General features: G+C 24.6%; 1 protein-coding gene across 3 annotated transcripts in view; it reads left to right on the top strand.

Moving 5' to 3' along the window:
• The window catches only part of LOC117170559 (PP2C-like domain-containing protein CG9801), a 44,286-nt gene that overhangs the window by 24,931 nt on the left and 2,625 nt on the right, over window positions 1–16,730 (top strand). For all 3 annotated transcript variants that reach the window (XM_033357389.1, XM_033357390.1, XM_033357388.1), the window contains 3 exons: window positions 1,676–1,979; window positions 9,042–9,519; window positions 13,497–14,053. In XM_033357389.1, coding sequence (XP_033213280.1) covers window positions 1,676–1,979; window positions 9,042–9,519; window positions 13,497–13,712 — 998 coding nt within the window. In that variant the 3' untranslated portion in view covers window positions 13,713–14,053. The remainder of the gene's footprint in view (window positions 1–1,675; window positions 1,980–9,041; window positions 9,520–13,496; window positions 14,054–16,730) is intronic.

Raw genomic sequence — 16,730 nt, 5'->3', positions numbered from 1 at the left:
GTCAGCCCTGAAGATGTGAACTGCAATGTTCACGAAACGTCGGCAAACAATTCGTAGTAGTTTTTTACACGAGTGAAACCCGAAATATCTCTTTTTATCAAACAAGTGATTTATTAACAGAGTGATTCACCCAAATCTTTCAAACAAATTAGTTAAGTTTTCAAGCAAAGAAGAATGATTTTTAACCAAAAAGTTGCATTTTCGTTAAAAAAAATGAAATTTCTTCTATAATAGATAATGTTTTTAATCGAAAAAAAAAAATTAAAAAAAAAAAGTTGACTTTTTAACAAAATAGTTGAATTCTCTACCAAATAGTTGCATTTCTTTACAAAAAAATATTAAATTTTGTACTAAAACAGATGAATTTGTAAAAAAGAATGTCAAATTTTTTTATAATTGGAATTTTCATCCAGAAAATATTTTAATTCATTTTTTAACATTAAAATATAAATTTTCAACAAAAAGTACATTTTTGACGAAATAATGAAATTTTCAACAAAACAGTAAAATTTTTAACTAAAAAGTATGACTTTTTAACAATAAAATTTAATTTCCAACCAAACAGTTGCATTTTTATCCAAAAAAGATAACATTTTTCTTCAAACTGATGGATTTTTAATTAAATAAAAAGAAAAACGAATTTTAAAAAGATAGTTGAATTTTTATCCAGAAAATATTTTATTTCTTTTTTTCAACACCCGAATATTATATTTAAACAGTAGAATTTTCAACCAATAATTATGACTTTTTAACAAACTTTTTTAATTTTTAACCAAACAGTTGCATTTTTATCAAAACAAGATATAATGTAAAAAGGTGTAAAAATAGTTAAATTTTAATCCAAAGAAGATTCCAGTTCACTTTATAACATCAAATTAAGAATTGTAAATAATTTATAAACCAAATTGATGTATTTTAGAGAAAATTATGAAATTTTCAAGCAAATAATAAAATTTATAACTAAAACAATAATCTTCAGAAGAAAGTTGTTGCGAATTTTCAATATTCTAATCTGAAAATATTAACGTTTTAACTTGTTCTATTTTCGAAAATTTAATATTAAATTATTCAGATTCGAGATTCTTTAATTCAAAGTAAGATTGTTCAATTTTAAACTCTTTGAATTAGAATTAAATGATACAATTTCAACTACTTTTTAATAAAATTGTCCATTAAAAAAATTAGAATATGAAATGTTTCAATTTGGAACGCTTTTAATTAGAAATAATACATTTGGAAACTATTTCATTTTTAACGCTTTGAACTTGTCCAATTTTCGAATTTTTTTTACAATTCTAAATAATTGAAATTCGTGATTCTTATATTTTAAATAAAATTGTCTCATTTTGTAAGCTTTAAATTAGAAATTATACCATTTCCAGACGATTCTAATAAGATTGTTTAATTTTTTTAATTTAATTTAAACGTGTACAATTCCTAAGGTTTTTAATTCGAAATAATACCATTTGTAAAACTTGTATTTCAACGCTTTTCCGCAAGAGGCACTACGAACGATGCCAACTAACTAAATCCGAATGAATCCGAGTGATATGAATTTAAGAAAATGGTTTTCATCGAACATTAATCCTGTTTGTTTTTTTTAATTGAATTTTTAAACCCAAAAGACGAATTTTGAACAAAACATTTTCTGTTTATAAAAAATATGCCGTTTCAGGACCGAAGGCGAGCATTGCAGCAAGATCAGCAGTACACGGCAGTATCGAGTACTTGAACAAGGCCCTTTTTTCTCCAGTGTTAAACAGTGGAGTGACAACGACCAGAGATGTATTTATCGCCCTACTTCAATCATTCCATGCAGCACATTCCTTAATTCTCGAAGAGCAAGGCATGCTCACCACTCTCACCGTTTGCGTTGTGCTTCCACTGCCCGAAACTCCCTCCAGCTCTAATTCTTCGGTTAAAAAATACGTCGCCTGCACTTGCAATGTCGGCGATAGTCTCGCTTATGTCTACTCAAGGTATATTATTAAATTATTATCAAATCAACAGGGTGGCCGCAGGTCAGGGAAAACCTGAAAATCAGGAAAAAGACATAGGCACTTTATTAATCGAGGAAAAAATCGGTATTTCATCATTCTTGCATTTTGTAATTTTTTTAAGCTTTCCAATTAGAAGGCATATCATTTTCACAGTGTTTAGAATAATTGAAATTTAAAGGTTCACAATTTTTCTCGCAATAGTTAAAATTCTATAATTTTGAACGGTGAAAATAACAGTGATTTCTTTTTGATAAAAATTAAATTTTTTTGTAAAAAAATCTATAAATGTCAATACCAGCCCCGTGTCTCCACCCTGTATGCGTATGTACCATAGTAGTAGTTTTCTTATGACCCGAGGGGAAAATGTCGGTCAAACTTATCCAACAGATGGCTCCACAAAAAGTAAGTCTGATTTTTTCATTGAATTATTCTATTAAGAAAAAGCAAGAATAATTAAAAACTTGATGCTGTTTGCAAGTAAACAAAAAATATACATGCAAAAATAAGAGCAACTATTACTAATTATTTAAAAAAAATATAAAGCCGCGTAAATATGTAGTTTAATATGAATACAATTTAATTTTCAGCTACATTTTGAAAGCAGTTCGAACTTCATATTTCTATGATTTATTTTGCTGATATTGTTGATTTTATTATTTGTTCTAGTTTAAAAAAATTATTCATTGTTAAAATTATTAATGTAGCTAATAAAAAAATTATAATATTTAAGACCTCAATGACAAAAATATTTCAAACATACACATGATCAGAAGAATTAATAAAACATATATCACTTATATCCAATATAAATACAATAACAATTAAAATATGTAAGACTACAACTTAAGTTGCAAAGTAACGAATCTTTGTACCTTTGAAATCTTAACAATTTCAAGTTTTGAAGGAAATATTTTTAAAAAGTAATGGTAATTGTAATTAAAAGGTTTGAGGGAATAATTTGGTAAAAAGTCAATGGCAAGACAAGTAAATGAGAAAATGGATTTATTATTATTTAATATAATGTATATATTTGTTTAAATTGAACCGAACTTCATATATAAAATTTATGCAGTTCAATCATTTATTTGTTGCTTAATCTTGAAATCTTTTCTCGCTATATTCAACCCCTAATAATTTTATTTAAAAATTTTAAGGAGATTTTGAACTAAATATTTAATTATATTATTGCAAATCTCATTTCTAAAATAAACAGACTATAAGCTATTAAGCTCTATAAAAAACGTACTGTACTCATGACGCACAGCTGGAGGAAATTCACTTTTTTCATTAAAAAATGTCCAGAACCTTTAATTTTCTTGCGATTTTGAATTTTTTGTTTTAAATTAAAGATCATTCAATTCTATAGATCTTAACTTTCCAAACTTTTGTCTCCTCTATTTTTTATTAATATTTTTTCCGCTAAAAGCATGGAAAAACTAAAATTTTTTACATAACAATTTTTTACGCTTTAATAACTGATCAAGAAAAGTTTATATTGCCTTAAATGAATGTTTAGGGACTCATATTATACAAATAATTTGTTTATCATTCAATTTATTTGTTATAAACTAATTTTGTGAACAAATTGATAAATAGTCTTATTATCGGTAAACAAATTTTGTTTGTGCTAAAAGTACTTCACAATCATGTAGAAATGACATTTAATAAGAAAAATAATTTAAAAGCTGATAATAACCACTGTGATAAACAATTTTTGTGGCAAAATATTAGAATTTGAGATTTTTCAAATTATAATTTCCTCCAATGACCAGAACGACTTCAGGTATTCCTTAAAATAATAAATATTTAATGATATTTGATAAAATATAACAATTTAAATTTTTGTAAACAAATTAGACTAACAAATTAAAAATTTTGGTCCTTTCGCATAGAATTTTTTTTTTGCACTGGAAATGTTTTAATCTATTCGATGAATGACTGCTAGTCCCAAAAATGTTAGAAAAAGTTAACAATAACCACTTTTATTAACAATTCTTGTGACAAAATATTTAAGGTGAAACTGCCAACATTTGGAAATTGTTTATGTAAATTGTTTATAAACATGTAAGTTGTTAAATTCTACTAAATATTATCAAAGATGCATTTTTTTCGAAATATTCGTAGCCATTGTAGCGATTAAAGAAAATAAAAATTTTGATAAAACCGTACATCTGAATATTTTGTCACGAGAATTATTTATAACAATGGTTATTGTTAACTTATCAAATATTTTTGTGACTAGCCGTCATTAATCCAACAGCTTAAAACATTTCCAGTGCAAACAAAAAAAAATTTCTTTGCGAAAGGACGAAAATGTTGAATTTGTTTATCTACTTTGTTTACACAAATTTTAATTTTTATATTTTATCAAATATTATTAAACATTTATTAGTTTAAGGAGTACCTGAAGTCGTTCTGGCGGTTGAAGGAAATTATAATTACAAAAATCTCAAATTATAATATTTTGCCACAAGAATTATTTATGTAAAGTGATTTGATGAAACAAATCGTTGATTTCTGTAAATTTCTGTTCGTCCGTCCTAACCTACGTTAATTTGGTTTTCTCGCACTATATTTTTTAAAAATGTAGTCTAATCGATTAAAGTCTCAGTATTTTTGAGATTTCTAAATGACTCAATTTTAATCAATTTTTTTTTAAACAATTGATTTAAATGTTTTTTTTTTTTTGACTGAAATTTGATCTGTTTGACTATTTTGAACCATCATCAACTCAGGTTAAGAACCTTTGAAAAAGGACCGTAAGACATAAATAATTCGACTTCTACGATTTGAAATAAAGAATTATTTATAACAATAGTTATTATAAACTTTTAAATTATTTTTGTTAATAAATGTCATTCCTACATTAATGTGAAGCACTTTTAACAACAACAAAAAATACCGATAATAAGACTATTGGTCAATTTGTTTATCAAATTTGTTTGTAAAAAATAAATGGAATAATAAACAAATTATTTGTATTTTAAAAGTCCCTAAACATTCATTTAAGACAATATAAAGTTTTCCTGATCAGTTATTAAAGCGTAAAAAATTGTTATGTACAAAATTTCAGTTTTTCCATACATTGATTGAAAAAAATATTAATAAACAAATAGAGGAGACAAAACTTCGGAGCGTCAAGCTGAACGAAAAAAGTAAATTTCCTCCACTGTGCGTCATGAGTGCGGTACGTTTGTTTATAAAGTTTAATAGTTTATAGTCTGTTTATTTTAGAAATGAGGTTTGCAATAATACAATTGACTATTTAATTTAAAATCTCCTTTAAATAAAAAATTTGTAATAAAATTATTAGAGGTAGTTTTTTTAACTAGAACAAATACTAAAATCAATAATATCAGCAAAATAAATCATAGAAATATGAAGTAGGAACTGCTTTCAAAATTAAATTTTATTCATATTAAACTACATATTTTCATGACATTTTCTTTTTTTTTTTAAATAATCAGTAATAGCTACTCTTATTTTTTCATATATATATTTTCGTTTATTTTCAAACAGCATCAAGTTTTTAATTATTTTCTCTTTTTCTTAATATAATAATTCAATGAAAAAGTCAGACCGCTATTTTTAAAACGACTTAAGCTGAGGCCTTGAAACTAACGTTTTTTCGTAAATTAATTTTTAGATTAATTCTTTGAGGTTTCAAATTTAAAATATCACAATATTGTAGTTTCAATTTCAAATAATTATTCAAAATGACAAGACAATTTCGCTAATAAATATTCAAAAATTTCACATTAAAAGCCCTAATAGTTTTGAATTTAATAATGTTAGATGTAAATATAAAGCAATTTCTAACAGCAACGCTTAAAATTATATAATTTCAAAAAAAAAAGGAATCAAATTACAGCAATGTTGTTTTATTATTATTTCATTTCATTTCCAATGTAATATCATAAAATTCTCCGATTTTCAGTTCAATATTTAAGCAAATAAATTATTTCAAATTGAAAATTATTTTATTGGCAAGTTTCAAGAGTGAAATTTTACATTTTTGTCTTTCATATGTTATAATTTTGCAACTAAAATTTAATTGGTTGAATTTTGGAAAGTTTAATTAGCAATTTAAAATTCTTAGTTCTTGAATGATTTAAATTTACTTAAAATAATTGAATTTTTTAAGGGTTTGATTAAAAAAAAAAAAGTTTTAATATCACAATTCTTGGTGACTATACATAAATTTCGTTATTTTTGAACGAATTTGTAATGTTTCGCATATTAAATTACTATTTAGTTTCAAAGTTTGTTTAGTATAATTCAATTCATTCTTTGCTTTTATAAAAATTTCTCTAATTATCTGTAATGTCAAATTATAATTTCGGTATATAATAACAATTTAAAATTCTAGAATTTCAGAAGCTTTGACTCTGAAAGGTTCAATTTAGTGTTCAATATTAAATTGTCAATTCCTCTAAATTTTAAATGACCTAATCTTAAAATATTCAATTTTTAAGGTTTTGACATTGTCCTATTTTCTACATTTTTAATCTGAAATCATTCAATTTCATGATTCTAGAATTCAAAATAAATTTGTTTAATTTGCAGTGCTTCGATTTAGAAATTATACAATTTAATTCCTTAAAATAAAACCAAGAATCCAATGACAAAATTCGGACAACCGTTTTCAAGGAATTCTGCACATTAATTTGATTATTGAACATTAAATAAAATTTTAAACTTGATTTTAATCTCATTTAAATTTCTTTTTCTGATTAAATTGTGCAAAATCGTTCAATAATCTTCTTTTTAATTTCAGAAGCCTTCAATTCAAAATTATTAATTATTGTTAAAATTTCTTAAACATAATATTTGCTTTTATAATTGATGTATAATTTCTTGCAAAGGGGTTTGCGGATAATGATCGATTTCCGCAATTAATCATATATGTGAAAAAACTGTGTTTAGCAAAGATAGCGATTTTTTTTCTAAACCGAGAGAAATCACGAATATTTTAAAACTTTCAGAGGATATCAAGAATTTTTAAGATTTTATAAAGGATGTCATAAACTAGATTTCTAAGATTTCAGAACATTTCAAATATTTTGAACGATTAAAATTTGTTTAGATGATTTCACAAAGATTTCAAATATTTGAATTATTTCAAATGAATACAAAATATTTAAGAAATCTTTCGCAAATATTTCAAAGATTTTATCAAAATTGTTTAGAGTTGTCAAAGGAATATAAGAACTTCAAAGATTTAAAAAAGGGCACAGTATACCAGATTTAAAAGATTTGAAATAATTTCCAAAATTTTTAGAATATTTTAAAAGATTTCAAGAATTTCGAGGATTTTATAAAGGGTACATTAACCCAAAATACAAAACATTTTCCAGATTTTAAACGAGTTAACATTTTTTTTTTTGAAATTTTGAAAGTATTTCACAAAAGTTTTAAATATTTCAGTAATTTCAAATAAATACAAAAGATGTAGGAAAGATTTCATAAGTATTTCAAAGAATTTATAAGAATTTATAAGAATTTTAAAAGATTTAAAAAATGTAAAACGAAACCAAAGATTTCATAATATTTTAAAGGTTTTAAACAATTTCAAACGGTTTCAAGATAATTTGAGAAGATTTTAATTATTACAAACGAGCACAAAAGTTTTCACAAACAAAGATTAAAGGTTTTCACAAATATTTCAAAGATTTCATACAAATTTCGCAAAGATTTCAAAGAATTTATAAGGATTTCCAAAGATTTCAAGAATATAAAAAATGTAAAAAGATACCAAACATTTCAAAACATTTCAAAGGTTTTAAACAATTTCAAAATGTTTCAAAAAATTTAAGAAGATTTCAAAAGACTTCAACGATTTCAAACAAAATTTTTCACAAACAAAGATTCAAGAAAGATTTCACAAATATTTCAATGATTTTAGAAAGATATAAAAATTTCACAAAGATTTCAAATTCAAAATTTATTTAGAAGATTTCAAAGATTTTAAAGATTTCAAGGATTTCAAGATTTCCAAAACCTTTTTATGATTTTAAACCATTTCAAATTTCTTCAGAAGATTTCAAAGATTTTAAAAAGAATTTCAAAATTATTTCAAAGATTTCATAAAGATTTCAAAAAGGATACAGTACACCATATTTCAAGATTTCGAAACACTTTAAAGGTTTTATACCATTTCAAATTTCTTTAGAAGATTTCAAAAATTTTACAAAGATTCGCAACTATTTCAATTTTTTTAGAACATTTCAAAAGAATACAAGAATTTTTTAAATTTCAGAAGGTTTCAAATGTTTTAAATAATTTCAAAATTCTTAGAATATTTCAAAAGATTTCAAATATTTCAATGATTTCAAACGAATGCAAAATATTTGACAAATATTTCGAAGAATCCATACATATTTTGAACAAGTTCCCATTTTTGTTTAGAAAATTTATAAAATTATTTCACAAAAGTTTCAAATATTCCAGTGATTTTAATTAAATTTAGAAGATGTAGGAAAGATTTTACGAGTATTTTATAGAATTTATAAGGAGCTTAAAAGATTTCAATAATAACATTTTTTGAAAGACATCAAAGATTTTAGAACATTTCAAAGGTTTTAAACAATTTCAGAAGGTTTCAAGATATTTTAGAAGATTTTCAAATATTCATTAACTTCAAACAAACGCAAAAGTTTCCACAAACAAAGATTTCACATAAATTCGTAGATTTTTACAAAGATGTTGAATGCTTCAACGATTTCAACCATTTCACAAAGATTTCAAAAATTGCAAGGATTCACAAAGACTTTGCAAAAACTTAAAATATTTCTAAATATCCGGCTCATGTTTGCGAAAAATGAAGAATTTGTTTCCTTATGATTCTGCTTTGTTTGGAAATTTTTAGCAAATAAAAAAAAATGAATTGTTTCATCTTCTACATGTATAACAAGCGGTTATTTGCCAGTGGAAGTAAAAACTTATTCAGGAAAAAGATAGGGAATTTTGAAAAAGATTTTTTGAGGCCACCCTAAATCAAATTAATTTTTCAAACATACAATTTTTCATTTAAAAACTCAGGAAAACCGGAGTGAGGGAAATCACTCGAGGTTGCCGGGACATTCATTGTATGCGTGACATGCGAGACGCCCTTGGAGCTTTGGGTCCAGTAGCAGGGTGCAATCCGGAGTTGAAAAATTTGACCCTGGCGATGACGGAGGTCGAACAGGGCGATATCGTTTTCCTAACGAGCGACGGTATATCTGACAATTTCGATCCTGTCGTTGGGAAATTCGCTGTTCTGCCAAGCAATAACAGTGAAAGCTCGAGTGTTGAGAGGCCCGGAAGAGGAGACAGGCAAAAATCTCGTCGCAAATCAGTGGATCACTCTCAAAAGTCCGAGTCTGAGATTAACAGTGATTTGCCAATTGTTGAGGCTTATCAGAGACACGAGCTGACTTTACTGAGAATGGAGGATCTTCTGAGGCGAGGGGTTTCGGGAGAAGGACCTCCTTGCAGCAGCGCAAGACGATTGTGTGAACTCGTTTTGGATTTCGCGGTGAGATACCACAAATTTATATTTCACTTTATTATATTTTTTATTTTATTATATTATATTTTAGAATATGGTTGAGAATATGCTCGACCTTTGTGTGATTTGAGAATTTAATCGGCATTTATAATAAGCATTTTGAGTTAGGGTTTAAAAAAACGTATTTTCTATCTTTATTAAATAATGAGTACTTTATATCAATTTCGCGGGAAAATATATCGCTTCAAATTCAAAAGGGAACGCAATTTAAAAGAGAACAGAAATAGAAAACATTATTCGCATTAAACAGTGCCTTATTCAGGGTTGCTACAATCTCCCAATTTCTACATTCTTCTTTTGAAACTGAGAAATAAATTTTGAACTAAAATGATCAATCTTCAACCAAAAATATCAACTTTTAAACAAATTTTCATCTAAAAAAGATCAATTCTCATCCAAAATTAGAATAGTTAAAATTTTAGAAAAATAAATGTTGAACCAACAAAAAAAAATACGAATTTTCAACAAAATAGTTTGTTTTTTTATAAAATAAAAATATTTTTTAACCAAAATAGACAAATTAATTTTTTAGTTAAAGAAATCAAATTAACGAAATGAATTCTCAACAAAATAATTCAATTTAAAACCCAAAAGAAGAATTTTCTATCAAAAAAGATACAGTTTCAATAAAATATATAAATTTTCAAATAAAAAAGATAAATTTACAAACAAACACTAGAATAATTCAACTTACAGTTAGAAAAGTAAATTTTTAATGAAAAAAGTGGGTTTTCAGAAAAAAAATTGATTCTCAACTGAAAATATATAATTTTTTAAGCGAAAATGGAATGGCAACAGCTTCAGTTAAAAAAAGATCAATTTTCTACTAAAAATAAACGAATTTTCAGCCAAATAAATTAATTTTAAATCACAGTTATAAAAATTTTCAACCCAAAAGATGAATTTTATATAAAATAAAAATTATAATTTTTAACTAAATATTTTTGTTTTCAACCAAAGAAATGAATGTTTAACAAAAAGTAAAATAGTTAAAATTTCAGTTAGTAAAATAAATTTTCAATAAAAAAGAAACGAATTTTCAACAAAATACATAATTTTTCACGACAGAAAATATAAAAAATATACTAATTAAATTTTCATTTAAAAAGTAATTTCTTAATAAAATCAAAGTAAATTTTCAACGAAATAGTAAATTTTTCAATCAAGAAGATTAAATTTCTATCAAAAATAATAAATTTTCGACAAAATATGGAACAGTTACTATTTTGATGAACATCAGTTTTATTTCGTTAAAAATTGATAAATTGAAAATTTAACTTGTCCCTTTTTGGTTAAAAATTCGCCTCTTTCAGTTTAAGAATGAATCATTTAGATGAAAATTCGCGTATTTTATTAAAAATTCCTGTTTTTTGGTTGAAAATTAATATTGATGCTTAAAAATTAATCTTTTTGTTTGAAAATCATTTTTCCGTTGAAAATTTGACCAATTTTTAAAAAATTCGGATTTTATTTCTCGAAAATCCAATTATGCGTTTGAAAATTGACTTTTTTTTTAGAAAATTATTTTTTCTCGTTTACAAATTCATTTATTTTGGTTAAAAATGTAACTAATTTGTTGAAAATATGTTGTTTTTTTTGGTTAAAAATTAGTTTTTTAGTTGAAAACTCAACTTTTTGGTAGAAAATTAATCTTCTTGTTTGAAAAATCATTATTTTTGGTTGAAAATTTAAGTATCTCGTTTAAACCTTCTTTTTCTTAGTTTAAAATTATTTTTTTAACTGAAAAGTGAATTATTTCATTATTGGTTACAAATTTTTTTTTAGTTGCAAATTTATTTATTTTGATTCAAATTTAACAATTTTATTAAAGATTTTCTTTCTGTTGAAATTTTAAATGTAGTATTTCATCTAAAAATCATTTTTTTGTATAAATTCAACTGTTTAAAAAAATCTAATATTGAAATATTTTTTGGTTGGAATTTTAAATATTCAACTTTTCATCGTTTTTGTTAAAATTCAATTTTGGTTCAAAGTTATCCTATTTTGTTTAAAATAATTTTTTGGTTGAAGATTTATTACTTTAGTTGAAAATTCATCTCTGACTAAAAATGCAATTATTTTATTGAAAAATTGGCTTTTTTTGGTTAAAAATAAATTTTTTTAATTGAAAATTTAACAATTTTTTTGAAAATTCGTTTTCCTTTAGTTGAAAATTTACTGTTTTCAGTTAGAGCTTCGAATATTTATCTGAGAATTAATTTTTGCTTTTTTGGTTAAAGATTCATCATTTTAATTGGAAATTCATCTCTAGTTGAAAATGAACTTTCTTAAAAATAAATTTTTATAATTAAAGATTGAATTATTCCAGTAGAAAATCGAACTATTTTGCTGAAAAATACGTCTTTTGTTGTTGCTAATAATTAGATTTGAACAGAAAATTCAATTATATTTTTGGTAGAAAATGTATCTTTTTTGGTTGAAATGTAAACTATTTGGTCGAAAATTGGTATTTTGTTTAGAAATCAAACGAGTTTTTTGAAAATTGAAATGTACTTTGTGAAAAAATTCGCCTTTTTTGTATTGATTGAAAATTAATTCCTGCTACTGAAAATTTGAATGTCCATTTTTTCTTCACATGTTTGGTTAAAAATCTTTTTTCTCTTGTAAAAAATTATATTTTTCTTGGCTAGTTAATCTTCTTCTTTGAAAATTCTTCTTTTTGTTTAGAAATTTAAGTATTACTGTTAAATATTTATCATTTTAGCTGAAAGTTCATTTTTTAGGTTGAAAATAAAAGTACTTGATGGAGGGTTAAACTGTTTTGTTTAAAATTTTGTTGGTTGAAAATTTATCATTAAGAATTAAAAAGTAAATAATATTAAAATTGATTTTACAAGACATTGCGTAATCAGTTCAAAATTCAAGAATTTCCAGATTTTAACGTTAAAAATTAAACCGTTTTAATTGAAAAGACTTAATAGTCAACCAAATGTGAACACCCGATTGAAACTTTATAAAATATTTTCAATTTTTAAATAACTTTAAAATAATATATTCATAATTACTATTGATTAAATATTAATTCATTGATTTTTAATTATTATTAATTTATTATTATATTGAAATGTATTAAATTCCAGATATTGTTTCAGTCTAAAATTTAAGAAATTTAAATTTTTAATTACGTAAACGTTATATCGTTTAATATACAGAAATATTTGACTGCTCATTTAAAATCAGTAATTAGAAAAAAATGCAAAACTAAAAAAAAAACTTTGGACGTTACAGTTTTGATTTTTATATTTAAAAACGTTTAATTTGTAAGTAAAATTGTTGAATTTTATTGGATAAATGTAGAAATTTTGTAATAATTGTGAAAGGCTTCAAAAGATTTAAAAACATTTGTCTGAGTTCCCCAAGAAAATCACAAATGATTTTTTTTTATTTTGAAAAATTAATTTTAGGAGAATATTTTAAAATAATTTCACAATTGTCAAAAATGAATCTGAAATATTTTTAATTTTGTAGGATTTCAACGAAATTTAGGAAAGATTTCCGGAAAATTCAATCATTTAAAAAAATTTTTAAAAGTTCTGAAAAATGTCAAAAATAATTTAAAATTTGAAAAAATCTAAAGCAACATTTACATTTCCTCAAGGTATTGAAATAAAATTTCAAAGCTTTATAAGGATTTTTAAACTATTTGAAATGAAAATAATTTAACTTCTAATTTAAGGAAAAGTGTTCAGTTTATAAAAACACGTCATCCCTCAATTTTTAATGTTTCCAGTTTAAATTATGCTCAAATTTTATTGTTTCAAATTGAAACAATTGTGAGGTTTAAAGAGTTTAGAGTTCGATTTTTTAAATTTTATTGACCGTGAAAAATGTTTGTGAACCAGAAAGAAAACCGGGACTTTTTTTCTTTAATTAAAGCGGCCTCACGTTTACTTATTTAGTTTTTTGTTGTTGTTATTTTGAAGGTTCGCATCACAGCTGCCAAGCGTCGAATTTTGGAAGATACAGATTTGTACTATGCACAACAGAAAGATGGGGAATTGGTTCCACTTTCGAAAACAGAGCAAAAAATTCGTCGCCGCAAAACAATAGATAAGATTTCCATGGTGCCAGGAAAATTGGATCACGCGACTGTGGTTGCTTACATGGTCGGTTCCTACAAATCCGAGTCTAATCATTAGTTACTTACACCAAATGTTTCATTTTCTTACATACAAGTACCTACTAAAAGAATTTATATACGATTTTACACGTTTGTAAAAGCCTCTACCAGTAACGTTAAATTTCACATAGTTTCATTTTCCAGAAAATGAAGAGGAAAAGAGTTGTTTCCCAAGTTGTTAAGTTTTGTACTTTTGTTGTTTTTTTTTTTTTTCATTTATAAACTGGAATGATTTCTTGGTCGCTAAAGTGCTGATGAGATCTCACGATAAGCAGCTACCGTCGAATTAACTGAATCAATTTAATGTATTTTTTACAAATACGTTTGGAGTGCCAGGCTTGTGATCGATTTCGAATCAAAGTAAGAGCCCTTTGGGATTACAAAATATATATTTCTAATGCTTAGTAGTAAGTGAAGAAGATGTCGACTTTCAAATATGTGTAAAACCAATTAAAAATTAATTCAAACCTATAGGACCCTCGGATTCTGAAAGCCTGAGAAAATATTGAAAAATGGCCTAAGGGGGCATCCAGAAATTACTTTACATTTTTTTGTTTAATTGCTTAATGTCTTCAATTATTTGATATTGGTTATGCATTTTTGTACATTTTTTGACAAGCTAAACGTGACCTAATGTAACCTAAATATTTTATAGAACGATTGGTGGCTGTCATTTAAATTCTGTTTTTAAGGATATTTTCTTTAAATATCCTAAAATCTTTGAAATTCTTTTTAACTTTTTGGACATTCATTGAAATATTTGAAAAATTTCTTCAAAACATTAAAATCCCTTCATTCTTGTGAATAAATTTTTGGATATTTCATTAAAATATTATAAAATCCTTTAATAATCCCTAAACTATTTCCAGATCTTTGAAACCCCTTGCAGTTTTTCAAAAATTCCTGAAAGTTCCTTGGAATCTTTTTAAAATCCTTAAAATCCTTAGAAATCTAATGAAATTTCTGGTAATATTTGAAAATCTCTTTAGATCTTTTAAATCTGTCAAATTTTGTGGATAAATTCTTTGAAATTTCATTAAAATTTCATGAAATCTCTTCAATCCCGCGAATTTAAATCAAATCTGATTTTTTTAATCCCTTGAAATATTTGGAAATGTTCTGAAAATCCTTGGAATTTCCTTCAAACATTTTAAAATAGATAAAATTCTTTAAAATTTTCACGACAGAAATTTAATGTCTGGAAATACCTTGAAATATTTGAAAATATTTGAAAATCGTCCGAAAATTCTTGGAATCGTTTCAAATATTGCAAGCTATTTTCAAATGTGAAAGGTCTTAATTTTTTTATATACCTCGAAATATCGGAAACTCTTAGAAATTCTTTAAAATCCCTCAACCCTTGTGCATAAATTCTCTGAAACTCGATCAAAATATTATAAAACCCCTGGAAATCTCGAAAAATTATATCAGATCTGTTGTTATTCCTAGAAATATTTCAAATTTTATGAAATACTGTGAGATCCTGGAAAATTCATTAAAATACCTTATTGAGAACCTTTAAAATCCTTAAAAATGACTGAACTTTCTGGAAATCTTAGAAAATCCCTTGAAATCCGTTTAACATTCTTAAAAATCCTTTGAAATTTTTGGAAATTTCTGGAAATATTTTCAAGTGTCCTCAATGTTTATTAATTCTTCAAAATCTACTCTGAAATTTATGAAAATCTCTTCAAATCTTGCGAAGTTTAATCCGATGATATTCCTCGAATTTTTTTGTTTTTCTTGAAAATTCCTTGGAATTTTTTTAAAGATTTAAAAATATTCCCAATTTGTGGAAATTGTTGGTAATCGTCTGAAATTCCTTGGCATTTTTTCAAGCGTCCTTAAATTTTTTTAAATCTTTAATTTCTCTAAAACTTTTTTAAATCTTTGAAAATATTAAAACTCTTTTGAAATACCTTGAAAATTTTGAAAATCTCTTTAAATCCTGGAAAGTTAAATCCGATGATATTCCTTGACATTTTTTGTATTTCTTGAAAATTCCTTTGAATTTTTTTAAATACTCTAAAATATTCCTAATCTGTTGAAATATTTGGAAATCCTCTGAAATCCATGGGAATGTTTTTTTTTTCAAAACCCCGAAAATCTTTAAAATCCCTTGTAATGTCTTGAACTTCTTGAAATCAATTGTAATTCCTGGGAATATTTGAAAATTTCTTTAGATCTTAGAAATTCTCAAATTTCGTGAATAAATTCTCTGAAATTCCACTACAATAAATTATAAAAATCCCTGGAAATCTCGTAAAATTATATCATATCTGATGATATTCCTTGAAATATTTAAAGCTATATGATATTCTGGGAGAACCCTGGAGAATTAATGAAAATACCTTATTGAGAACTTTTAGAATCCTTCAAAAATACTGAAATCCTCGGAAATCTTATAAACTCCCTTGAAATCCGTTGAAATTCCTTAAAAACCTTTTGAAGTATTTGAAAAACTTTCCGAAATTTCTTCGAATCTTTCCAAGTGTCATAACTTTTTTTTTTAATTCTTTCAAATCTGTAATTTCTACAAAACTATTTAAAATCTTTGAAATGTTAAAAAAATGTTTTAAAATACCTTACAATTTTCCATATATTTCCCCTTATTTTCCTGATAAATTTACCTTAAAATCTTTTCAAATCCTGCCGAGTTAAATCCGATGAAATTCCTTAAATTCTTTTTATTTCTTGAAATTTCTTTAGGATATTTTTTTAATATCCTCAAATATTTCCAATCCTTTTAAATATTTGGAAATACTCTGAAATTCTTTCGATATTTCATTAAAATATTATAAAATCCCTAAATAATCCCAAAAATATTTCCAAACCTTTGAAATTCCATGCAGTTTTTCAAATCTCACGAAAATTTCTTGGAATGTTAAAAAAAAAACTGAAATCTTTCATTTCTCTAAAACTATTTAAATCTTAAAAATTTTTTTTTAATCTTTTGAAATACCTTAAAAATTTTCTTATATTTTTCTCATAAATTTACCTTAACATCTTTTCAAATCCTGCAAAGTTAAATTTGATG

Source organism: Belonocnema kinseyi, chromosome 4, assembly GCF_010883055.1.
Source record: "Belonocnema kinseyi isolate 2016_QV_RU_SX_M_011 chromosome 4, B_treatae_v1, whole genome shotgun sequence".
Taxonomy (NCBI): Eukaryota; Metazoa; Arthropoda; class Insecta; order Hymenoptera; family Cynipidae; genus Belonocnema; species Belonocnema kinseyi.
Note: the sequence above shows the minus strand (reverse complement) of the source record. Positions and strands in the feature narration are given on the sequence as shown.